At 41.1% G+C, this 25367-nt stretch overlaps 1 protein-coding gene across 5 annotated transcripts; it reads left to right on the forward strand.

Annotated features, from left to right (window-relative positions):
* The first annotated feature begins 216 nt into the window (after positions 1–216).
* ANKRD46 (ankyrin repeat domain 46) lies at positions 217–25162 on the forward strand. 5 transcript variants are annotated; one of them, XM_075920274.1, is made up of 4 exons: positions 217–367; positions 17669–18011; positions 19947–20105; positions 23594–25162. In XM_075920274.1, the coding sequence occupies exons 2-4, from the start codon at positions 17701–17703 to the stop codon at positions 23808–23810; spliced, it is 687 nt and encodes a 228-aa protein (XP_075776389.1). In that variant the 5' UTR covers positions 217–367; positions 17669–17700; the 3' UTR covers positions 23811–25162. The 5 variants fall into 5 exon arrangements, with proteins under 5 accessions (XP_075776389.1, XP_075776388.1, XP_006122478.1 ...); XM_075920273.1 differs by having other exon boundaries at positions 253–396; XM_006122416.4 differs by lacking the exon at positions 217–367 and adding an exon at positions 403–699.
* Positions 25163–25367: the final 205 nt, after the last annotated feature.

Below are 25367 nucleotides of genomic sequence, written 5' to 3' on the forward strand. Positions count from 1 at the left end.
GTGATGCTGACCAGAGGCACCGGGATCCCTTTTCCACGGGTTATTCTGGCCCAGAGCCTGGCACCTACCAACCCCACCCCTGCTGCCCGGCTTTGCTGCGCTGGGGTTGGTGGGCCGGGGCAGGAACGCTGAGAGCCACTGACCCAACCCGTGAGCCCGTCTCTCGCGGAAACCCCGTCGGGGCAGGGGGGCAGCACCCGCCCCTGTGCACGGGGCCCAGCAGCCTCCCCCCAGGGCCAGCGCCGGGCCGAGGCCCCTCGCACTGCGGCCCAGGGAGCTGAGCAGGCGGCCTCCCGCCAGCAGGTGGCGCGGCCTCAAGCCCGGCCCCGCTGCGAGCGCCCCAAGGAACAGGCCGCGCGGCGCTGAGGCAGGTACCGGGACGGCGGCGGGAGCCAGGCAAGGCCTGCGGGAGGGGACCCGGCGCGGGGCCTGCTCCTTTCTGAGCGCCCGGCCGCTTGGGGACGCGGGGCTGCCGGGGCGGGGGCGGCCTAGGAGCCCGCACTTATCTGGGGGCAGCCGGTCGCCACCCACCGTCCGGGCGGAGACCCCGGCGCCGCTCGCTGCTGCGGAGCTGCCACCCCCTGCCCAGCCCGGGGCGCCGCACGGGCCCGCCGAGCGGTGTTCTGAGCCGGCCATTCCCGTCCAGGCCGGGGCAGTTACGGGCGATGCCGGCCAGAAACGTGCCTGCCCCTTTCGCAGGTAATCGCCTTGGGGCTCAAGCCTGACCAAGTGATGGCTTGTGTGTGTCCCCGGACCCACCCTGGGCCAAGACCTGTACTCGGCGTAGGCCTCGCTACAGGTACAGGGGAAGAGCCCAAGGCGTTATGCAGATGCACGTGTTGAAAAACAGCTGTGATGCTGCCTAGGCGGCTAGGTAGGTTCCCACTGTGATGTGGTAGCAGAGTTGATGCCTACACTGGGGCATAACTGACTGAATTTTAGTACCTTCGCGTCAGGAACATCCCTGACAAATTTGAGCCTAGCCACAAAACTGTCAGGATGTGAGAAGACTAAAATACAAACTGTGCATAGCTTGGGTGATGTAACTGTCTACAAATATTTGAAGTGTCACTATGAAAGCGGCAGGAGTAGAGAGACCTTTAAAATGAAGGGGGGAAAAGCTAGAAGTAATACAGGTTGAACCTCTTTTGTCCAGCAACCTCAGGACCTGACCAGTGCTGAACCAGAGAATTTGCTGACCCACAGGAGGTCAGTATTGTCTAGCAGCATTACCAACCCTTCTACTGCTTACTGGGCTCTTAGAATACATTTAGAGGTAAATAACAGCACAGAACACTAAGAGCCAGGACTCGTGACTGTAAACAAACTTTTGGGGACTGTGGGAAACTTGGCCACAGCCAGATGTTCACTTATCATGGGTAACTAAAATCATGCTGGACCACAGATGTTGCCAGACCAGAGTATAAAGGACTAGAGAGGTTCAATCTGTAGAAGGAAAATGAGTGAAGAAAAAAATTCTCTGACGGTTAACCTTTGACTTACAAAGCAAAATGAGCAAATCTATAAATATGCACAGCTCAATTTAAATACCCAAATGAGTGTGAAAGATGTAAACATGTACAAGAAAATTAAGTGTGTAAATTGTAAGGAGACAGATGAATTTTCTTTTTGTTCCACCAAAAATATAACTAATGACATTAGGGTAGAATTAAGAAAATGTGGTTCATCAGGAACAACTTACTAACAACAGTGAGGTGATCTGTTAGACTGAAATAGTTTTTGAAGAGAAATGGTAGATCTCATTTTAAAAGATACTTCCCTGAGCACCAGCTCTTGCCTGCCAACCTGTGCGTACGCACGCACTCTCTCTCTCTCTCTCTCCCTCCCTTCCTCTCCTTGCTGCCGCTGGCAGGTAGCAAAGCAGAAGCAGACAGATCCGTGGGGGGTCACGTATGGAGAGCTGGCTGAAAAGCTGGCTCCTCATGCGTATCAGCTCTTGCTTCTCCCCCCTGCCTCTGTGGGAGGCAGCAATAGGGAGAAAACAGCTCCCATGTGTACCAGCTCCCACCTGCCTTCTCACCCTCCATGCTGCTGCCTCTCTATCAGAGGCGTCAGTGGTGGGACAGGTAGCGCCATGGGATCTGGTACTCATGGGGAATTCCCACCTGCTCCCCATGCTACTGCCTCTGTGGGAGAGGGTAGGCAGCTCCATGGGAACCAGAGTGCATAAGGAGCCAGCTCCCTATGGGCACCAACACCTGTATTCCCCCTCTTCCCGACACAGAGGCAGCAAGGGTGTGTATGTGCATGTAGTCATTAGAATTAACTGATAAGCCCTTTGAAGTAGGAATAAGAGATCCTCCGGAATAGGGCTTTATTCCGGAGGATCGGGCCAGTCTAGACGCTTTTTTCCGGCTTTTCCCCAAGCCGGAAAAAAGCGGCGGACATCTTTATTTAAATCCCGCGGGGGATATTTAAATCCCCCGCGGATTTCCCTATTCTGAAGTTGAAAATTAGCATGCCCCTTTCGGAAAAGGGACCAGTGTAGACGTAGCCGGTCTGTTGATATCCGCATTCACGGATGCAGATATGAAGTGGCTGTCCATAGATTTGCAGGGCTCTAGATATAAAAATGGAATCCACATCTATCCGTTATCCATCAACATGGTACACAGATATCTGTATCTGCAGGTATCTGCTGATACAAAGCGGATATCTGCAAATTTGCAGGGCTCTAAGAGTGTGGATTTTGCACATCCTCCAGTGATGTAGTTATACTGACACGAGTCTGTGATGTAGACCAAACCTAAGACAATTTTAGTTCCATGTTCAGATTTGTTTCGTTTTTAAATACAAACCAATAAGTTTTATTATCAGGCCGTATGTTCTGTATTTTTAATATGCTATGAAAGTAATGCAGTGTTTGCAACACTAATATGGAATCATGCTAATGTGTAAGCATCAAAAGGTGAAATTGACTGGATGCAAGTTTTGTGACTTCAAGAGAATGGCGTGTCGGGGGGAGAAAACTAACAATACTAATGTTAGATTTTTAATATTTGTACTAGTCTAAATTGTATTAGCTCTACAAGCTAGTTATTGTAAATGTTATTAATCTGATAATCTCATACATAAGTACGGAATGGTCCTGCAGTGGCAGAGGAATGACCAGATGACTGAATGAGACTTTCACTTCTAAATTTGGTGAGCTAAATTCTGCTGTATTCAGCAATCCTTTCACATTGACAGAGCAACATAAAGGGCAGCCCCACCCACCAATGAATACTCCTGCTGTAAGGCTTTTTCCTTCAATGGTATAGAACTGCCAGAATAGAACTAAGCTGCTTCCAATGCAATGTGACTTTGTGATCACAGTAGCTGTAAGTGCTGTGATTCTTTATTTTGTGTACATTTTCTAACCACTCTTTCTCATGTTGGTATGAATTGCCTCTCAAGGCATTTTTAGGAGATCTGGTTGTTATTCATTTCTTTTGGATACTAGCAATTTTAGGGTGTTCTAGTTAGTTTAAAGTTTAATTTTTCTAAAGTAACTGTCATTTATATCCGTTCCTATCCTGAAAATTTTATAATCCAATACACCAATCCTGCATACATTTATGTGGTGCTTAACTTTATGCCTTTGTCAGTAGGACTACTCTGGTGTACAATTAAACATATTGAGCCTAAAAAGGCAAATTGCATGTGAAATGTGGTGGGAGAAGGACAACACACACACACTCATTATATGTGGGATGTGAATAGTTAACCAGCAAAGGCTGAAGGACCCCTTGCCTGATGCAGGCATGATGCTGTTCTAGCCCAGCAGTGGGAGGGGTGAGGTATGTTTCAGCCTTACTGGAGCAGCCCTTGCCTGTGATGGGTCTGGGCTGGCTGGAGCAGTGTGCTATGGGTGGGGACCACTCCAACCCAGAAAGGCTGGAACGGCCCTCCCCCTGCTTCTGTTTAAGCAATTAATTGGTTAAACATAACTAGTTAATTGATTAAATGGGATTTTACTAGGGAAGTTAAATAGCAGTTAGGAAGCTAATTGAGTAATCGATGGAAATTCCATCAACTACTCAAGTAGTCAATAAGATGATTTGCTGCAGGTCTGTTTTTTAAAAGTAGTAAGAGCCTGGTGGCTCTTACTATATTTAAAAAGCAGAGCTGCAGTGGTCTGGGACCAGGAGCAAGCAGATTTTAACCCAGCTGCCCCCAGGACCTGCTCTTCCTCCCCCACCCCTTGCTGCCTCTGCCTAAGCTTATCAGATAGTCGACTACTTGCTTACATCCCTAGATTTTACACCTCTAATATATAATAAACAATTGATCACTTTTAAAGTTATTTATTTAAGATCAGGTAAAATATCAGTTACCCTGTGATGGTACATCAGGGTTCCCCCCGATCCTGCATCCTCGTAGCAGCCAGAACAGACTCTGCCAGCCAGTAGAATAGAGAGGGTTTATTGCTTCTCCAGGATACAGCACAGCATAAACGTGATGTGGTTACAGGAGTCAGGGCCAGAATCCCTGAGACCCCTTGGGTTAGGGGGTCCATTGCCCCCTCAGTACACAGCTTAGTCTGTTCCCTTCATGTTTCCCAGCCAGAAACTGCCTTGTTCCCAGACGCTGCCCCCCAGCCAAGTGGCTGTCTCCGCCTCCCTTCTTTTGTCTCTCCCTTTGGGAAGAGATTTATCATCTGGGACTAGGTATCTGGGCCAATACACATGTGGGTGAGTCAGTGGGAATCACACATCAGCACAGGGGAACCCCGGGTTACAGAGCAGACAGCACCCCCACTACGTCACACCCCCATTTATTAACTGTCTCATTATTTGCCTAACCTTTTTGGTATTGTGACAGAAGTGCTTTGATAGCAGCAAACACTGCACATCAGCAGATATTGCAGGTTGAATGGTGTTTTTGTTTTGCCTGGACTTGCTGTGCTTTCTGAACCTTTGGTTTTATGTAATTTACTGAATATGTTGAGTAACTTAACAGAAAAAAAAACTCCAAAATGTTAAATTTAAAACTAATTACGAGAACTGCTAGCCAAATGAATGCACAGGATAACTTTCTTTTTAGGGGGAAAAATGCTAACTTTAAAATAATAGGATAAATGCCCCAATTTAAGCCTAAACCTGAGAAGGAGCCAGAATTTACTAATGCACATTGCCAAAGAGCAACAGTTCTATGTCACCAGCCCTGATGATCTCCCCACCACCACCACTCTCAGCACATCCTACCTACTGGCAGTCCCGCCGGTTGGTGCCTCCTTCTCCTTTTCCTCCTGCCCACTGAGATCAGCTCTTTCTCAGTGGGAGATACTTGAGGGGAAAGCATGGGTGTGACAGGCTCAGTGAAGAGGGTAGGAAGTGGCAGGATCCTAGGGGAAAGGTCTTAGGGCAGAGCTGGGGGTTGAACAGTGAGCACCCTCTGGCCCAGTGGAAAGTTGGCAACTGTAGCTCCAGCCTCGGATTTGATTCCTATATAAAGAGCCGCATGTTAACTTCTGAAGAGCTGCATGTGGCTCTGGAACCACAGGTTGGCCACCCCTGCCCTATTTTGTGGCCATTTGTTTAATTAAGGATTGAGTTAATTTTAATTAAATAAGTTGCAGCTTAATTAAATAAGTATAATTTTATTTTACTTCTCATATGCCTATTATTTTATTGAATATTCTTACACCCAGGGAAGAAAGTATGATTTCAGTTTAATCAAGAAAGGTGAGGCCATTCCAGAAAGGCTCTGCCTTTAAAATAATTGTGTACATTTTTATTTAGCTTTTTAATAGATGCGACTTAGGATGCAGTCGTATTATTTGTGTTTTAAAAACACATCATTGACTACAAACATTTGAAAGTCTGGGCATTCACAGTCCACTGGCAACTGGGACAACTTTTGCTGATGAGTGTGGGGTGCAAAGGTACCAATTTTTCTAGAATTTGTTTCATTTTTTATATAAAAAAAATAGTTTTGTACCTCTTGCAGTTGTGAACTGAATGTAAAATCATAGTTGTAGTATTTTCCTGAATTTTCACAAATTTGCCTAGAAGTGGAGTAGAATTAAGACACTGGTCACTTTCGTTGTTAATATTCAAAATCCTGTAAATAGCAGTGTAACTCTCAAGCATCGTGTCAAATGCATATTTCTTCTGCCTGGAAAAGCTATATTGTCATATGAAAGAGAGAGAGGGAGGAAGAGAGGGGAAAAAAAATCCAACACTAACTGACCGAGTAGGGGAAGGGTTGAGTAGCAGAGACACCTTCTGATAGCCCCAAAGATTATTTAAGGGAGGAGACATTTCTTCAAACTTCCAGCATAGAGGGTTGAGCTTCAGATTTTTCAGGTACTTCCCTAATCAGCAGGAGGGATGTGAAAGTGTAAAGGTGTAATGGTTAACCATGAGCCTGGGCTCATTGGTTAACCATCATAGTTACATGCAGGCTTCTGGTATGCATGAGGAGCAGGCTTAAAAGTAGACTTCCCATGCACCTTGGCTCCCAGGGAGTGGGTACACGTTTACATAATTAATCACATTTGAACATTCCTCTTCAGCAGATGATTATAAAAGATGGAATACTTTGTTAGAAATTCAGGAAAAAATCTAGCCTAGCTGTAGCAAGTAATCATATATATAGTAGCCCAATGTCTGTGACTCTATAACGCTGAAATGCTGGCTGTTCCCTCTGGGCGGCGCTATTGCCTCCCACAGTGGTGCTCGGCTGACTTCTGCGCACTCAGGAGCAAGCAGCATAAACGGCCGTTTGGGGTCCGCGCTCTCTTTGCAGCACAGGGGTACTCCCGCGTGGTGGCCTGGCTGAGCAGCTCAGAAGTCAGCCGAGCACCATGGCGGGAGGCAACAGCGCCGCCCAGAGGGAACAGTCAGGGGGCAGGGCTTGGATGAGCGTGCGTCTCTGACATCAGGAAAGGGCGCTGGATTCAAAAGGAGGAAAGCGGAGCAGACACAGAGGACACGGAGGAGGCAGACGACAGCAAGAGAGAGAGAGACGCAGCAGGAGAAGGAGAAAAGAGAAACAGAGTGAGAGGTGGGGGGGGGAGAAGAGAAAGAGATAGAGACGGAGAGAGAGGCAGGAGGCGGACGAGAGCTGAGAGAGAGGGAGGGCGAGGCAGACAGAGGAGGAGAAGAGAGAGAGAGGCCGTTTGCGCCACTTGCTCCCGTCCGGCAGCCTGGCTGAGTGGCGCAGAAATCAGCCAAGTGCCACGGCAGGAGGCGAAGGGGGGCGGAGCAGCGACGTGCATGCCCAGGGGGTGGGGCCTGGACGAGCGTGCATCCCTGACAGAGACATAGGAGAACGGAGAGAGAGTGAGAGGCAGGAGGGGGAGAAGAGAAAGAGAGAGACGGAGAGAGGCAGATGGTGGAGGAGAGCTGAGAGAGAGAGGGGGATGCAGTAGGAGGACGAGAGAGATGGAGGGAGAGACCGGAAGCTCAGGAGAGAAGACCGACATGGAGGAGAGACCTAAAAATTCCATCTTATGATGGGCTAATTGGCTAGTTATTCTAGAATAATGTCCATATGGGGGAGTTATAGTTGGTCATTTTCTCCAAACATACATACATACATACATACATACATATAAGCACTATGTTAACCAGAAGAGCCAGGATTAATACTGTTGTGGTGGTAGGAGAACTGAGGGCAACAGGCAATCTCTAATAAAAACAAAAGTAATTGAAACAGTTTTCACAAATTTTGGGATCTTTGGTTTGCAAGGGTTTTGAGGATGCAATTTAGATAGCAGAAATTAAAGTGAACAATTTAGTTGAGTCTGTGTCTACAGACTGCTTCTTGCTGTAACCTGATGACTGGAAACTTTTTGTTTTGTGTTCCATAGCAACTTCCTAGATGGGTGATTCTTTTGGAAGCAATTAAGATGTGAAACTTGGGCAAATAGCTGTCTCTTATAATCCTGTTGAACAAGTTATGGATGAATTCCTTTAGCCTGGAGAACAGGAATTATTTTTAACTTTTATTTTTTTTTCTTTACTGATATTTTTTCTAGAAAAATTCAAAACCACCAAAAGTATTACTGAATGAAGAAGACATTTAAATTTCCTCAGCAATAATTATTGACATGAGGGGAAAGAAATTTAAACACTAGGCTATTGATTTGTATGTTTAGCTTCTGTTTTTTAAATTTTGGCACAGGAAAGTGTCCGTGCTTAGCATCAGTATGTACTCATTAGAAATGTAGCCTAAAAATGTTTTGCCGTTATATAATTTTATGCCACATGATGTGGCATGCCCTTGCATAATGTGATATTGTGTAATAATTTAAAAAAACATTTTACTTATAGAAACATACCCACTTCTTAACAGATGTTCTATTTCAATCCATCACATATTTAGCTATAATATACATTGCCAAAACTATCATTCGTGTGTCGGTTGTATAGTTAGAGCCATAAATCAGATGGTGTCAATTTCATGGTCTTCAGTATTGGTAAATAAGCATATTAGTAATAAAGACCTATTGTGAACAAGCACAGCAGTGCATTTCTTATATTTTTAAAGTTGTTACTAGAGAGTATAAAAAACTATGGATGTATAATGCACACTTTTAAGATGGCTTCACTAACCTATGAGTTTCTCCAAACTGACCTGATTTTGTTTATTTTGTTTTAGCCATTAAATGGGGCTGAGTGTTGTAATTGCCAGTGAGGCCACTAAAGCTTATGAAGTGGCTCAGAGAGACTAAATGTATGGGTAAGAGATTTTAGGTAGAAAAATTTAAGCAGAAATGTTCAAATGTACATTTGTGCATGCCAAATTGGAATCCTCCTAGTTAGAGTATGGCAAGTGATAGACAAAAAAGAGAAGAAAAGGGCAATATAATAATACCAAGTTTGTGTGTCTGACTGGTTTATAATTCACAATATGCAACATTTTGCCAGAGGTACCCATGACACTCAGGTCTGTCGCTGAAAGGCAATAATACTGTATGTCGCTCTGTTTTAGTAATCTCAAGGTATTAAAGCTGTTGACATATGTAAACTGTTCTTCTGTAAACAGAGAAAAGTAATCTTGAGTGGTTTGAAGTAAGGTTGTAAAAGCGTAACAGTTCAAATGGATAATGGATAAGCATCAGCTTATGGGTTTCCATTACAGTTACATGTGGGGCCCAGCTGTCATCCTGTGCTGCGGGCTCTGCAGCCTAAAAGTTATACTGCAGAGCCTGCAGCATATGTAACTGTTACGGTTTTTAGTGGTTACACGGTTACATTTTTACACAATTGTTTACATCCCTGGTTTGAAGGAAACTAATCTTATCTTGAGAACCCATGGCCCAAATCCAAGCCTCTAATATCAATAGAATGGGATCAAAGACCAGGAAGGATAACCGCTTTTAGCATATTTGATTAGAGATGTTTTAGTACAAAGCTTTGGTATGACTGGACAACGCACTCTGGTTTTAGAAGTAAACAGATCAAAGAGTCTTGTAACTGTTCTGCAAAAAGTTACTCTCTAGCTGTTCCATGAGTGATTTTGGATTTCAGGATCCCCTTTAATCCACCTAGTAATTTAAACTTTTACTAATATATTTGCTTTCAAGAAAACAACAAACACAAGCAATAAGAAATAGTAAGGGAGTTGCATGCTGTTTGCTTCAGCTGCATGTGAACTCAACAGGTCACATGGTGGCGCCATTCATCCACATACAAACAGCATTTAGGCAATTGGAGAATAATTTACTTATTAAAGAATTGATTTCTGATGGACAGTTGCTCACTGGCACTTGTCTCCTATTGCATAAGAAGCTGCAGCAAGTTCAAGCTGAAATGCATCATCAAGAGCTAAAAATAATTACCAGTAGCTATTAAAAAAATGTTGCAATGACCTTGAACTAATTGCTGGAAGTACTTGTTTAGCATTCCTGCAGTATACTAGTGAAAAGAGAATTTGCATAAAGGTTTCTAAGTAGGAAGATATTTATACTTATGAAGAGTGTAATTCAGTAACATCTCATAAAAACTGAAGTATTCGAATTTATGGCTTAAGTGATTTCAGCCTTTATATGGAGGTTAAATATAGAAATATATGTTTATATTCATTTTCCTCAGTTATTGTATCCAATTTCTGTGAGACAAAAGCAGTGAATTAAGACTGTAAATAATTTGAACAGGCACATTCAATCAACATGACTGTAAATTATGCTCCTCACCGAACACTCCCTATCTAAAGGATAAAAATGGGAAAGGTTCAGAAATGTTTTTTAAAGACCTCTGTTAAACAGCAAAATATTCTGAAACAAATTCTGTCTGTAAAAAGACTTTGGTGCAACTGATTTTCATGCACGTGGTTGGTAGGGAAAATATTTGTGAATTCCCTCATGAGTAAAGCTCTGATACAAAGTAACATTCTTTTCTGCAACAGAGCAAGATCTGATTTTTTTTTTTTACAGCACATTCATTATACTGTACTGGGAGGCAGTGTGGCGTAGTGGAGAGAGCACTGGATAGAAATAAGAAATCTGGGTTCCGTTCTTGGTTCTGTTGCCACTGACTTACTGAGTGTCTATACAAAGACACTTCCACTTGCTGTTTTTCTGTTTAGCAACATGTAAAATGAGGATAACTATATTTACCTCCTTTGTAAAGTACTTTCCACTCAATTGATGAAAAGTTTTTCTCAGTCCATGGTATGGATGTTAAAATGTTTAATTTTGTAAATGTGTAACTGCTGTACATTGCAGCGGTTACATGTTTACACACAGAAGAGCAGGCCTGAGCACCAGTTCCTGCATGCCCCCCCAAGTTGCTGCCTCTGTGAGAGACAACGCAGGGGGGAGGAGGCAGATCTGCAGGAGTCAGTGTTCTGGGGGAGCTGCTTTTAAACTGGCTCTCCGCAAGCACTGGCTCCAGCACATCTCCCTCCCCCACCTCCCCGCTGTATCAGAGGCAGCAGTGTATGTGTGCGGGGGGAGAGGGGGCAAGTGGGCTCCGTGGTAGCCAGTGCTCAGGGAGAAACACTGGCTCCTGCATGTCTCCGCCCCCCCCCCCCCAGAGGCAACAGTAGGGGAGTGTGTGTAACCATTAGGATTAACCGATGAGCCCAGGGTCATCGGTTGATCATGTAAATGGCTATACAGTCATCTCTCTAGGGTACAGTTGATATTAAAATTAGGATAGTATAATTATAAATCCCACACCCCCATGTTTAATATTGGAAAATGGGAATGATTATGTCTAAGTTTGGTATCTAGAATATTCCAGTTCTAACCTGGATTTTCAGTCCCAGTTAGTGGAAAGGATTTAACACTTGAGTCTCTTCAGTGTGCAGCAAATAACATAGGTAGTGCTGCTTTTGCACTGCCAACAACTCATACATTCCATCTGAAAAAACACAAAATGATAGCAGGCCACTAAAAATGATCATCTCTGTTGCCCCTTGGTACGACATGCCCGCAACATGGAAAGAGGAACTCTTGGGAAAATAGGTGAAGGCAGAAGGAAGGGAAAATGCCAAGTGCTGTAGGTTAGCGAAGCGATCTGTATATTTTGAAAGGTATTCGGAGCCCTCTGTGGGATTGGTTCTGGCTATCTGGTAAGTTACTTCCCACAACAATTCTTATTTCACTGGAATAGTGAAACTAATCCAGAAAAGAAGAGGGTGTGAGAGAGCAGGAGACCTTATTTTCAGAGGAGCTGAATGTAAACTATGGAATTCTCTCCCTAAACAAAAATGATAATAGATCTTACCATTTTCAGAACTAAATACAAAACGTATTTGTTCAACTTAACTTTCCCTTAATTTCTATATACCATAGAATTCACATGCAAACACATCCTGTAAACTCACCAAATTTCTCCTGTTTACCAGGAAGGGGGATAGGGCCATTTGTTTCTATTTTTAAATATTTAAGAGGTACTATATACAGCAGTGATGAAGGAGAGGTCATATAAGTACTGAGAGAGTGTTCGTGTGCTTTTGTCTCGTGGATAAAATTACATAATTTTAATTTTATTTTTATCTTGCATGCACATATAAATAGGGCTTGTTTTTGTCTCGCTGTATTTTTATGTGTGATCCCAGTTGAACAGGAAACCTCACTTTCAGAGGATGTGGGCACACTGCTATAGCAAACTATTTATGATGGATGCTTAGTTACTTTTTAAAAAAAGAGAGGCTACATAAGCCAGTGTCAATTAAATATTGCAGAAGTGCATGACAAAAGAGTGGAAGATTATATGCAATTAAGAAATTGATGAATGAATAGCTCATGTGTAAACTGTGTACCACTTGCATTAACCTCCCCATGTTTTCCATCAGAGTACACTGACTTGTGGACACACCATTAATATCCTATTGCTGCTAGTCAGAATATTGCCAGCAGTAATCACTGGCACTTTGACTCTGGGAGTCAGAAGTAGTCATTAATGTTGGAAAGTCTCATTGACGGTTACCATATGGTTGCAGAATATTGATCTATTTTAAAAGGGCAAAGGTAATATCAGTTACTCTTGTTCATTTTCTGAGAGATGGCGTGAGTGTTCCCCCCCACAAGCTCTCAGAACTGTTACATTACAGGTGGTGCTGATTGGGTGATTTGTACATTTTAGCCCATCCTATCCAGAGATCCTAGTTTTTCTGTGATTAAAAAATCTCTGATAAAAATCTGTGATTAGATTGCAACACTAAACTTTACTTTCTCTAACCACAGTGTGGGTAGGTATGAGTTGAACACAGTCTTTTACTGATAAACAGTAGAACCCCATTTTTCTGAGTCTCCAATATCTAGCTCTCTCTGTAACCAAAAGCGACAAGGAGTCTTGTAGCACCTTATAGACTAACAGATGTATTGGAGCATAAGCTTTTGTGGGCAAAGACCAACTTATTCAGATGAATCTGATGAAGTGGGTCTTTGCCCACGAAAGCTTATGCTCCAGTACATCTGTTAGTCTGTCAGGTGCTACAAGACTCCTTGTTGCATTTGCAGATCCAGACTAACATGGCTACCCCTTTGATATTTGTGTTAACCAAGTCACCAGCTACCTGGGAGTCGCTGAACCCTGCTACTTTCAACCCCAGGCTGTTGGTTGTTTGATTAACATATAGAGTTGAATGATAGAGGCTGAATGATGACATATAGAGCTGAATGATGGGTAAATGGGGTTCTACTGTATGTAAATTTAAAGCACATTCAAAAATCAACAAGGGGAAGATTCTGCACATTGAACAAGTGACGCTTTCAGAATATAGTAGTTAGTTAATATATGATTTTTCTACAATACTAAAGATTCTCTAAAAACATAAATTCTGCATTTTTCTGTGGATCCCTAATCATAACTAATATTTTTGTGATGAGTATGAGAAAAAGGGAGAACCTGTCCCCATGAGTGGTCCTGTCTCATTTACGATCTAGCCATTTCTTTGTGTCTCCGTGGCACTGACTGGGAGCTGCTTTACTTAGCTGTTCTGATTTCTACATATTGAAAAATACAAAGAGGAAAATATCCACTTGCTGCAAAATAAAATTACACACAGAGTTGTTAAATTCCAAACTTACAAGCAGTATAAGATTTCACAAATTGTGCTAGTAGTGTGATTTGACTTGCTAACGATAATTCCTCCCTGCTGCTTCTGCAGTATCTTGCCTAAAGGGGCACAAAAAATTAAAAGTAGTAGTAGTGTTGACATAGTAGTGTTACAAGCAAAATTACAGATATCAGGCTTCTAATAAATACATGTAAATGACATTTACAGCCATCTAAGTTTAATGATCCCAGCACTGTCCTCCAACCTTTGAAAGCAAAATCTTATTTTTTTAGAACAAGTGAGTTTTTTTTATACTGTTGATATGTTTGTGCTACTTGAAGATTTGAAAGTGATTTAAGGTATCTCTAGTGTACAGCTCTCTAATCTGCAAATTGCATCTTTTGGAGGTTGGACATGTCAGCTTTCAGGGACAGTTAGCGTTGAAGAAGATACGGTTGTGCTACTTTAATTTTGAAAGGGAAACAGGCAAGAAAATTTAGATTGCTGTAGAGTCCTTGTCTTGCAACTCACCACAGTTCTTGTAATATTTCAGTTGGAAGTACCAGATAGGTTCTGTGTTCTTTCAATTGCTCTGTCCATATTTGGATAAAATGGAAGCAGTTAATGCCCTCAAGGAGAAAAATATTGTTTGAACTATCTTATGGCTTTCTGTTGTTAGAGGTGATTGTGGAAGAGAGTGCTTTCAAGTAGGCACTAAATTATCCCCTACAAAAATAATACTTATGGACTCAGAATGTATTCTGCATGGGGGCTGAATAATTAAGTCATTATTTTTGTAGCTGTTAAGAGCTAGGAGCTTATTCCCATCTCTCCCTCTTCCAAGCCTGAGATAAGTCAGTTTTGTCTCTTGACCTAGACAAATTAAACTATATTTTTGTAGCAGAATTAGTCCAGATGAGAAATACCAATTTGTGAGGGGTAAATAATACCTGTTAATTTGATTAGACTAAAATATTATTGTCTCATAATCAAAAGAGCATTTAAAATCAAGGTTTATGTAGTATAGGTATTGTAAAATGATTAATCTGGAGCATTAGAAAAGAGCTATAAAGCATGAATGGTGTAAACTCCCCAAAAGCAGAAGTCTTAAATCTAATTCTTTGGCTGATGGCCATATTTCCATTCTTCCAGCCAAATGAGTGTGCTTGGATGGGAGGATGCCTTATATAGGCAAGAGAATGTAAGTACTTAAGTATGCTATTAAAAAAGGTCCAGATAGCTAATCAGAATCCTGTTATAATATGCTAGAGATTTGTCATGACCATGGAGTACTGAGTGTCCAAGATCCTTCATTTCTTCTTCATGCTCACTAGAAAAATTCCAATCTCAATCCTCTTTCATTTTATTTATTTAAATGTCCCCTCTCTGACTTTGTGATTCTCTACTTACTCCAGTCTATTCAGAATTTGTCTGGTAAAATCATTTTGCCTGCCCACTACCCTGACTACATTACTCCTGTGTTCAAAGCTCTCCACTGGTTACTATTTGTTTTCCACTTCAAGTTCAACTACAGTAAACTTCCGATAATCCGGCATCTTTAGGACCCAGGGAGTGCCGGATTATCAGATATGCCAGACTATCGGAAGGGGGGGCTATGATGGGTCTGGGGTGGGGTGGGGACTCTGCTCCAGGCATCCTGATTCAGCCGCTGCTGGTCAGTTACAGCAGCGGCTGAATCCGGGACTCCTGAGGAAGAGCAGCTGGAGTGCTGCCGGGTTGGTCCTGCAGAGCCGAGGGGCGGTAATGGGACCAATCCAGCAGCACCCCAGCTGCTCTTCCCCAGGCGTCCCCAAGTCAGCCGCTGCTGAAACTGATCAGTGGCTGACTCCAGGAAGCCGGGGGCAGAGCTGCTCTTGCCCCGGGCTTCCTGGAGTCAGCCACTGATCAATTTCAGCAGCGGCTGACTTGGGGATGCCTGGGGAAGAGCAGCTGGGGTGCTGCTGGATTGGTCCCAGCGCCGCCCCTCGGCTCTGCAGGACCAACCCGGCAGCACTCCAGCTGCTCTTCCTCAGGCGTCCCCAAGAGCAGCTGGGGTGCTGCCGGGTTGGTCCCGCAGCCCCAAGGGGCAGCACTACAGGACCAACCCGGCAGCACCCCAGCTGCTCTGCCCCCGGCTTCCCCGATTCAGCTGCTGGTCAGTTTCAGAAGCGGCTGAATCGGGGAAGCCGGGCGCAGAGCAGCTCCAATTGTCCGGCAGCCAGAGCACTGGTTCCTGATGGTGCTGGACCATCAAAAGTGCCGGAGCATTGGATGCCGGACCAATGGAGTTTTACTGTACTTGGTCCTCTTCTGTAAGGTCCTGAACAGTTCTGTTCCTACCTTCCTTCCAGCCCTCATAACTTTTTATCTTTCTCATGCATTCTTGCAAGAGTGAATCCTCCTGTGTAACCATTCTTTTCCTCTTCTCTCATATTTGCCTTCATGCCTATTCTCCATCATGTATGGAATATGGTCTTGTGAGCCACATATTCACTCTCCCCTCATTCAGATCTGTGCTCAAAACTCACTCCTTCCACAATACTGATTATCTCTAGTCAATCAATCTATTATCTCTGTCTATATATAAAAAAGTTTTTTCTGCTGGGCAACAGAATAACGTCATCACACTCTCATGCTCTCTGGCCACTAAAGCAAAAGCTGCCAAAGAGAGGTGGAAGGCGGGCGTAGCTAGCTTGGGGTGTAGTCCACTAGTATATTTTGAAGAGTTTGTTAGTGGATTTGTTTGTGCAAAATAAAATCATACTTCGTGATTACCTACAGATATCAAATTTTGCATAAACAATCATGTCACTTAAACACACTACTTTTTACACTGGAATATGCTGACTGAAAAGTTTAAATAATTATTTTTGTTTTTCATCTGAAAAAAAGAATGACTATTATTATTAGAATTCATAAAAATATTTGCTAACAAAATTAAAATGAAGTCACTCATTCAACTATCATTTTACTGCAAAGAAAATGTTACTGTTACAAATCACAAAATAATTCCAATTAGTTACAGAAAGAGTAATGGAAGCTTTACGAGTTTCTCAAATTTACTATGTATGGTAATTATTCAATAAAATGAATAATGTTTGAAGTTGAAATGCTGCAAATTTAAAACTGTTCTTTTACTTCTCTTTTGCAAGCACATTACTAAAAACATCTATTACACGTACTTAATTTCTTGAACTTTCCTATAAGTGTAATCTACGCAAAATGACTTTGCTCGGTCAACAATAGGACTCACCTGCTAGTTGAATCATATTTCATCAAATAATAATTAGCAAAAAATCTATGGAGCAACCATTTCTACCTCACACTTTTAGGCTCCTAACAGCATAGCACATGTTTATCTTTAAAACCTCTTGCTCTGATGGATATGGGGCGCTAATGTAAAAATTGCACCCACGGCACTTCTAGAACTTCCTTTAATTTACCTTTGTTATCTTCACATTGTCTGTTTTATCATTTTGTTCTTTGTCTAAAAGCTCTTCTAGGCAGAGACCTCATCTTTATAATTTGTTGTGAAACCCATGCGCCCCCCCCCCCACCTCATGATACTGTATAAAAATGTTCTTCACAGGTGGCAGAAGAATGTGATTTCCTGCAGAGAGTGAAGGAGTTAATGCACACAGTAACAATGAATTTTTAGCGGCTGTCACTATTGTGTATTGAAGTTCAGATGTAAATAAGGAACAGATAAATGAGAGGAAATCCCATTAGTGATTTTATTTATAGTAAGCAAATATCCCCGATTGATGTTACTATATCTGTTACTTTGAAAGTGTGTTTGTTCAATCCTGTAATCTGAATTATAAATGGTGATTGCCCCTCCCCGCAAACAGAATTAGCTCACAGGCTGGACTCATCAGCTTTTCCTTTTTAATATAAAAATATAATAATATGTTCTCTTTCTCTGAGGGGTTTACCTAGTATCTTGCAAGTCATGGCAATGTTTTTGCAATCCTCTGAAAGAACAAGGCTATGCATTTCTGTTCCAGCAGATGTGAACAGCAATAAAAGGAGCATTCTCTATGTATCATAAAAGACTGCAGCATATTAAAATAAGCAATACACGATGATTTCAGAGTTTATATTCATAAACTACTTTGCATTTTTATTGGTGAAAGCATTTGCAAAGTATTTGTGTTGTATTTATTTACTTTGCTTCACCATCATTTCATGTCATTTTTAACTGCAGGTTTGCCACGTATTCCAGACAGAAGTGGAGCAATGTCCTATGTTTTTGTAAATGATTCTTCCCAGACAAATGTACCCCTCTTACAGGCTTGCATTGATGGAGATTTTAACTATTCTAAGCGGCTGCTGGAGAGTGGCTTTGACCCTAATATTCGGGACAGTCGTGGCCGAACTGGTCTCCATCTTGCAGCAGCCAGAGGAAATGTAGACATATGTCAGCTGTTGCACAAATTTGGTGCCGATCTACTGGCCACTGATTACCAAGGTAACACAGCCCTTCACCTATGTGGGCACGTGGATACTATCCAGTTCCTAGTCTCTAATGGACTCAAGATTGATATTTGGTAAGTTTGTTTTTTCTTTTTTTGCCACTTTACAGAATCACCAAAAATCCTCTAAAAGAAAGGGAAACTGAGTTATATAAGTGTCTTCTGCAGTCAATAGAAACTGCCTGCTAAAATTAAAAACAAAACAAAAAAACCCCCAGAACATACTATAAGATTTATCCAATGTTGCTCAGGTCCTTAACTCAGTTTTTGTTTTTCTTCTTTTAAGTCATTGCTCTGGGGTGGGGCTGAGGGGTTCAGGATGCAGGCTGCCCCGGGGAGAGAGGACAACCCCAGCTCTCTCTCACCATAGCAGCTTAGAGCCAGGTGAGAGAGGCCTGTCCGTGGCCTCCGCAGCAAGCATAGATGGCTGAGAGATATTTGTCCTCTGACTGGGGGACAGACAGACACACAAACAGATAAACTCTGAAATATATAGTAGATAGCTGTCCCTTTCCCCGCTCCTGCTCCTTGCTGCCCAAATGGGGTTATAGCTGTCCCGCTCCCCATCTCTGGCCCCTTATTGCCCCCCTGTTCTCATTAAAAAATATAACTGTCTCTGCTGCTAGCAGAGCCCTCCATTTCCATTGATATGAGAGAGCCACATTTTAGGCACATCCCATTGTCCTGACACAACCAAACTCTGACCTTGGTTTAAGTTAGGAGAAGAGGAAGCTACATACCAAATTTGGTGGTCCTAGCTCATACCATTTAGGAGGAGTTCTTGAACAGACAGGCAGACACGCTCATAGACCAACTCTCAAGTATATAGTAAATTATTCTTTCAAAAGTATTTTGTACAGATATGTTGCCTGACACAAATGATTTTCAGTAAAGTTCAATTTTTAAAAATTATATATATAAGAAAAGCAGATAGAAGGAGGGGATGTTGGGCTAGCCTAGCCCCAGCCTAGCCCCTGAGTTAGCTAAGGCTCTGCCACCCTGGTTTGGCCAGACAACCAGAAGGGGGTGGATGGTATCACAGAATAATTTAGCATAACAGGGTTTTGTGGGGTTTTTTAAAATTTTGTACCACAGTTCTAATGCTTTAATTGACAGCTGTCTGAAAAGAAAACTGTAAATGTGTAACAGTTCTTCTGTACTCTTTGGGTGACAGTGGTGACTTTCAGTGCTCCCCCTTTCATTGTTTTTAAATATTGTATATTCTTTCTTCCTACCTCCCAGCAGCTGTCAGATGCTAGTGTCCAGACACAGGCACTCAAAATACCTAAAAACTATTATTTTGAGTACATTTAGGTTAATCAGGGTCACATTGTTCTTAGAACATTCTGCACATGCATCCTAGCATAGGAAAAAATGGCAGTCAGCAATTATTGGTGGGTTAGGTCTTTGGTCCTGGCAGTATTAATTGGCCAGCCTGGGGTCATTATGTTTTTTCTCCCCTTCTTTCTTTATCCCAAGCGCATGTTTGCTGGCAGCTTCTAATCTGAAGGCAACAAATGCACTCCTGCTTTTTTTTTTTTTTTCTTTTCAAAGCTCGCAGTAGGAGGATTTATCCATCTTGTATTTCATTTAATACTTAATATTCTGTGACTCATATACAATAATGAGCCATGAAGCAACTTAGATTTCAAGGGTAATTGTATGAAGTCTTATACACTGGTATAAATATGTTGTTAGTTTATTTTTGTCACGATAGCATCCAAAGGCTGCAATCAAGATAAGATTCCATTGCACTAGGTTTTTTGACTTTGTACCAAGAGTATTATACAGCTGTGTATTTTAAAAATAAATTGTACTGAATTTTTTCATACAGGTGTGGTTTTTCTTTGATTTTTTTATAACTAAGAGTAGTTTACTAGTCTGTAACTAGAGACTAGTCCTAGATATTTATTGATCTTATGCTTATGCAGATTCATCCTATCTTAGAATTCTCATTTTATGTGTTGTCTTCCCCATTTCCTCCTTTTTTTGGGGCGGGGGCTATTTTAGCAATCACCAAGGTGCAACACCACTTGTTCTGGCAAAACGAAGAGGAGTAAATAAAGATGTGATTCGATTGCTGGAGTCTTTGGAGGAGCAGGAGGTGAAAGGGTTTAACAGAGGAGCTCACTCTAAGATGGAAACCATGCAAACTGCGGAAAGTGAAAGGTATTAAAAGACAGATGTTTTCTATAAAAATAAAAACATGTATTAAAAGTATATCTTTATTGGTGGATCCATATTGTTTTCTGCTAGATACGTGTGTTGACATGCTTGTTCCTCAAAACGGAATAAAAACAATATAAAAAATACCTTACCACCCAAATATAGTGCCATTTTGTTGGTGCAAGACAATCTGAAAATGAAATTCACTAGAAACTGATTATAAGCTGGCCCTTCAATATCCTGCAGCATTATACACTAGAAATTAAGGGTATGTCTACATTGAAATTACACACAACTGGCCCATGGCAGCTCACTCAGGTTCATGGTGCTTGTTGTGCTAGGGAGCTCTTGACCGTGGTCTAGACATTCAGGTTGGAGCCCAAGCTCTAGGACGCTTTTCCCCTCATAGGGTCTCAGATATTGGGCTCCAGCCTGAGCCCAAACGTAAGTCACCCCATTAAAAAACAAGCCTATTTTCTTTACATTTAATATCATTAAAATTTTACAGTCTTAAAAGGGTTTGGGCAATGATATGGATAAGATGACTATCCAGAGTTAGAATAGTTACTGCTAACAATTTTGGAAGAAATGTTATCTCATGCTTTGGGGGCTAAACCAATTTCTAACAACTGGAGAGAGATCTAATGTGGAGGAAATATTATCCTCATATCTACCTGCTCTGGGATTTCTTGCATCTTCCTCCAAAGTGTCTAGTGCTGGCAACAGTTGGAGACAGGACACTGGACTAGACAGGCCATGTATCTGATCCAGTGTGGCAATTCCTGTTTCCTAAAGGAGTTTTACATGTGGGAGTTTTACCATTGACTTAAATGGGGCTTGGCTTTAGCTATGATTTTTGAACTGATAATGTCCCTTTAAAACCTGTAACTTCCTTTCCTTTGTCTGACCTTCATTAATAGTCTCTTGTTTGATTTAGCAGGGAAACATGGAACTTGCATTTTGGAATTATAGATTTACAATTCAGGGTTGGCTTTTCAGACTTCTAGTTTCACTCCTAGCTCTTGGTAATATTTCCTGATTCTAGAGACTCTCAGAATACAATCCCCATCTGTCTCTCTCCTCCCTCATTCCCATCTATGCATGAAGCCAAAGGAGGATAATTGCTATTCCCTCTGGAAACACTGAAGTTCACTCTTGAACTGACTGGAGAAGTTTCTAGAGATCAGTGCAAAAGTGTTCATTCCCTTCGTGGCTGAGTTTAATCCTACCACCTCCTCATTCCCTTCAGTTGCTTCTGACTCACAAGCATAGAACATATCTAGATTCCCAAATCACATTTCTTCTTTTTTCCTTTGTGCCCTGTGTGATGCCATGTTGTGCTACACCTGGGCAGAACCCTCCCTCTCTATTTTAAAATAGAAAATTTGCTTGTATGCATAGCTTTAGTGACCTGTAACAATAAAAGGAAGCAACATTGAATGCTTTTGTTAGAAGAATTTCTCTCAGTTTTCCCAGAAGAGTTTTATTCAGGAATTTTTAATGTAGCTTTTAATTTGGTTGCAATAGAAAAATGCCACAGGAGTCTTCTTTAAGATGAGTGAGGTCTTTGGTTTTGTTGTGGTAGGTGTTTTTTTTTTTTAATGATTTGATGTGGTAGGTTTTTTTTTTTTTAAATGAACACCTTTAAAAAAAAAAAAGATTGCATTTTAAGTTTATTTAACCCCTGGAGAGATTATGTATTATCTAGTTGGTACTTAATTAATAAGTAGACCTATATTATGCCAACAGATATTTTTTAAATAACCCTGTTGTTTTGTTAAGAAATCATAATAAGCAGGGAAGATGACTAACTCCTGTAATTGTGGGCAAACCATCATAGCTTTACAGCCAAGTAAATATTTAAAAAACAAAAAAGACAAGCTACTTTACAGGAAATGCCTGCAAATTTCTGCATACGGCACTGTAATATTTCAGTAAATTACTGGAGCTTTGTCTAATTATTATTCAGTGCTTGTACTCCACAATGAGGAAAAATGTCATATGAATAACACTGTTAACCAAAAGTGTATTTTTAGAAAAAAGGTTTACAAATGATTCTTCCTTCTAGGCATGTATTTCTGTCATCTTAATCGTATCAGAAGCAAGAGCATTTAAACAGATATTGCTAACTTGCTTTTATCTGAAATATTTTGTTCCTATTATTGGTACAGGATATGACCGTAATTGAAGAGGTATTGGTGAAAGGGGAAATCTGGTTTTACTCTGTTTATTTTATGCCTTAACATCATGGTATATTTTCACTATACCCAATTAGCTATTTTCACTGTATCCAGTAAGAGCCTGATTCCGCAGACACTTATGCTCATACATTGCTCATGTGGGAAGTCATGGGGCTACTTACAGGAGTAATGTTAGACACACACAAGTGTGTGAGCAAGACTTTAGCCAGTTCTGCTGATTTTGTAGTTCCTTCATACATCAGTAAAGGAAATAACTTTGCTGATTTTTTTAAATCATAGACTACTAGGACTGGAAGGGACTAGAGGTCATAGAGTCCAGTCCCCTGCCTCATGGCAGGACCAAATACTGTCTAGACCATCCCTGATAGACATTTATCTAACCTGTTCTTAAATATCTCCAGAGATAGGGATTCCACAACCTCCCTGGGCAATTTATTCCAGTGTTTGACCACCCTGACGGTTAGGAACTTTTTCCTAATGTCCAACCTCAACCTCCCTTGCTGCAGTTTAAGCCCATTGCTGCTTGTTCTATCCTCAGAGGCCAAGATGAACAAGTTTTCTCCCTCCTCCTTTTGACGCCCTTTTAGATACCTGAAAACTGCTATCATGTCCCCTCTCAATCTTCTCTTTTCTAAACTAAACAAACCCAGTTCCTTCAGCCTTCCCTCACAGGTCATGTTCTCTAGACCTTTAATCATTCTCATTGCTCTTCTCTGGACCCTCTCCAATTTCTCCATATCTTTCTTGAAATGTGGTGCCCAGAACTGGACACAATACTCCAACTGAGGCCTAACTAGCACAGAGTAGAGCAGAAGAATGACTTCTCGTGTCTTGCTCACAACATACCTGTTAATGTATCCCAGAATCATGTTTGCTTTTTTTGCAACAGCATCACACTGCTGACTCATATTCAGCTTGTGGTCCACTATAACCCCTAGATCCCTTTCTGCCATACTCCTTTCTAGACAGTCGCTTCCTATTCTGTATGTGTGAAACTGATTGTTCTTTCCTAAATACTACTCTGTACCCAAAGCAAAGATACTTTGAAAAAATAGATTATGGGATCATCTGCCTTGAAGGGTTGCTTGTCAATTACTGTATGTTGATTTGATGTATTTAGGGAAGGGTTCTTTTCTTATATGCTATTTTGAGATTATGAGTAAATACTGAAAACTTGAAAAATGTTTAATTTTTTATTTGGAGTATTTTTAGTTGTATTAGCAGGATTACTGTTATATTTTAAGGATGCATTCTTTGACTTGATATAATTATAACTTTAATCCTTCACAGTGCAATGGAAAGCCATTCCCTCCTTAATCCAAATCTGCAGCAAGGTGAAGGGGTGCTTTCCAGCTTCCGCACAACATGGCAAGAGTTTGTGGAGGACCTTGGATTCTGGAGGGTGCTACTCCTGATCATTGTCATTGCCCTTCTCTCTCTCGGAATCGCATACTATGTTAGTGGGGTGCTTCCTTTTGTGGAAAATCAGCCTGAATTGGTGCATTAAAGCAAATTAAAAGAGGCACAACAGTCTTTTCCTGAGTTCTAATTTGTATTTTGAGCTTTTATAATTCTTAATGCAGCTGTGTATATTGTTTGCCTTTTATATGTACTGCTTACCCTTTTGGAAGAGAGCTGCATTATTTCTGCCAGCAACACTAAATTCTAAAGCATTCCTAGGCTACCGCTGACATATCTTGATTTCTAATAAAAACGTATAGATAGTAGTCTATATTGATCAAATGTGATGGTTATAAAAAGATCCTTCATAAATAAATAACAATTTCTTGAGCATGAAAAATGTGACATTGTACAGAACCATATCAGCTTCTTTTCCATATAAAAAAGTGAACGTTCTTTTCCTATGTTTCAGCAATTTAAACATTTTGTCCTGTATTGTTGTGGAACATTGTCTCATGCAGAATAACTGTGCTTTCTTAGAAACTACATTAAACAGTATTTGTAGTTTTGTGGGAGGATTTAATTAGAATGTAATTTTGGTAATATTGCTGTCAATTTCAGCTATTTTCAAATGTCACTAAAAACTGATGGGGCACTTGAGTTAAGATAATTCAGTGCTACAGTGAGTGTCTTAATATTTGGGACTTATGGAAATTTAAATCTGGCCCAATACAAGGTCTTTGTTGTAGTTAATCTAAGGTTATTATATATGTTGATTTCATACTCTTTTATCGAGAGAGGGTAAATATGCATGCAGTAATGTTGGGATTGTCAAAGGTGCCCACCTCCCATTCAGTTTAGTTGCAGTTAGGTACCTAGCTTCCTTAGGTGGCTTGGACATTTCCAGTCTAAGTAAATTCAGCAAACTTTAATATAATAGCAAAATGATTTTTAATTGAAAGCGTTCAGATTATTTTGCAATAATTTAGGATCATTTTAAAGTCAGAAATTACAGTAAATGTGAGTGGATATAAATATATCTTATTATTGTGTTAATAAGTTTCTGTTGTCTTTATTTTGTGGGCATTGACTGAGGAGACTTCTTCTGTTTATAGTAGGCTTCCCTAAATATCTGTTCTAAATTGCTTCTGAAGAATTGAGTTTTATTTTTCATTTAGAAGCTATTGTCTCAAAATGGTACAAATGCAGCAAAGAAGGAAACCTCCCAAATGAGTTTCTCTTCTAAAGTTTAGTTTGTTGTTAATCTGTTTTTGAATAGAGGAACATAAGCTATTATATATAAACTGCTTTCACTCATATAGGTAAGTTCATTTCTGTTAAGAATACTGTGTCATATGCTATATTAAATAATTATGTTTTCCATTATGCGCACTCAGTATCATTTGCAAATGTATTTTAAATGTGGATAAATGCCAGAAATAAAGGTGTATGAGTAAACATGTTGATTTTATTACTAATTTAGAATAGAACTAAAGATGTTATTTCATTTTAGTGATTGGCACTAATTTCTTTCCATTTTGCACTGACCACATTGAAACACTGAGTATTAAAAAAAGAGTCTGTTTCTCCATTCCCACGGGTTGAGACATGACGGTTTGTGATGATGCAGGGCTTTAGTCAAACCTAGCTTTAATATACGTTG

Source organism: Pelodiscus sinensis, chromosome 2, assembly GCF_049634645.1.
Source record: "Pelodiscus sinensis isolate JC-2024 chromosome 2, ASM4963464v1, whole genome shotgun sequence".
NCBI classification, from domain to species: Eukaryota; Metazoa; Chordata; order Testudines; family Trionychidae; genus Pelodiscus; species Pelodiscus sinensis.

Bases quoted from the DNA above. Each gene is read 5' to 3' on its own strand.
- ANKRD46 (XM_006122416.4), top strand. From the start codon at position 666: ATGCCGGCCAGAAACGTGCCTGCCCCTTTCGCAG. The intron at 700-17,668 runs GTAATCGCCTTG...TTTTAACTGCAG, and splicing joins CGTGCCTGCCCCTTTCGCAG to GTTTGCCACGTATTCCAGAC. The intron at 20,106-23,593 runs GTATTAAAAGAC...AATCCTTCACAG, and splicing joins CAAACTGCGGAAAGTGAAAG to TGCAATGGAAAGCCATTCCC.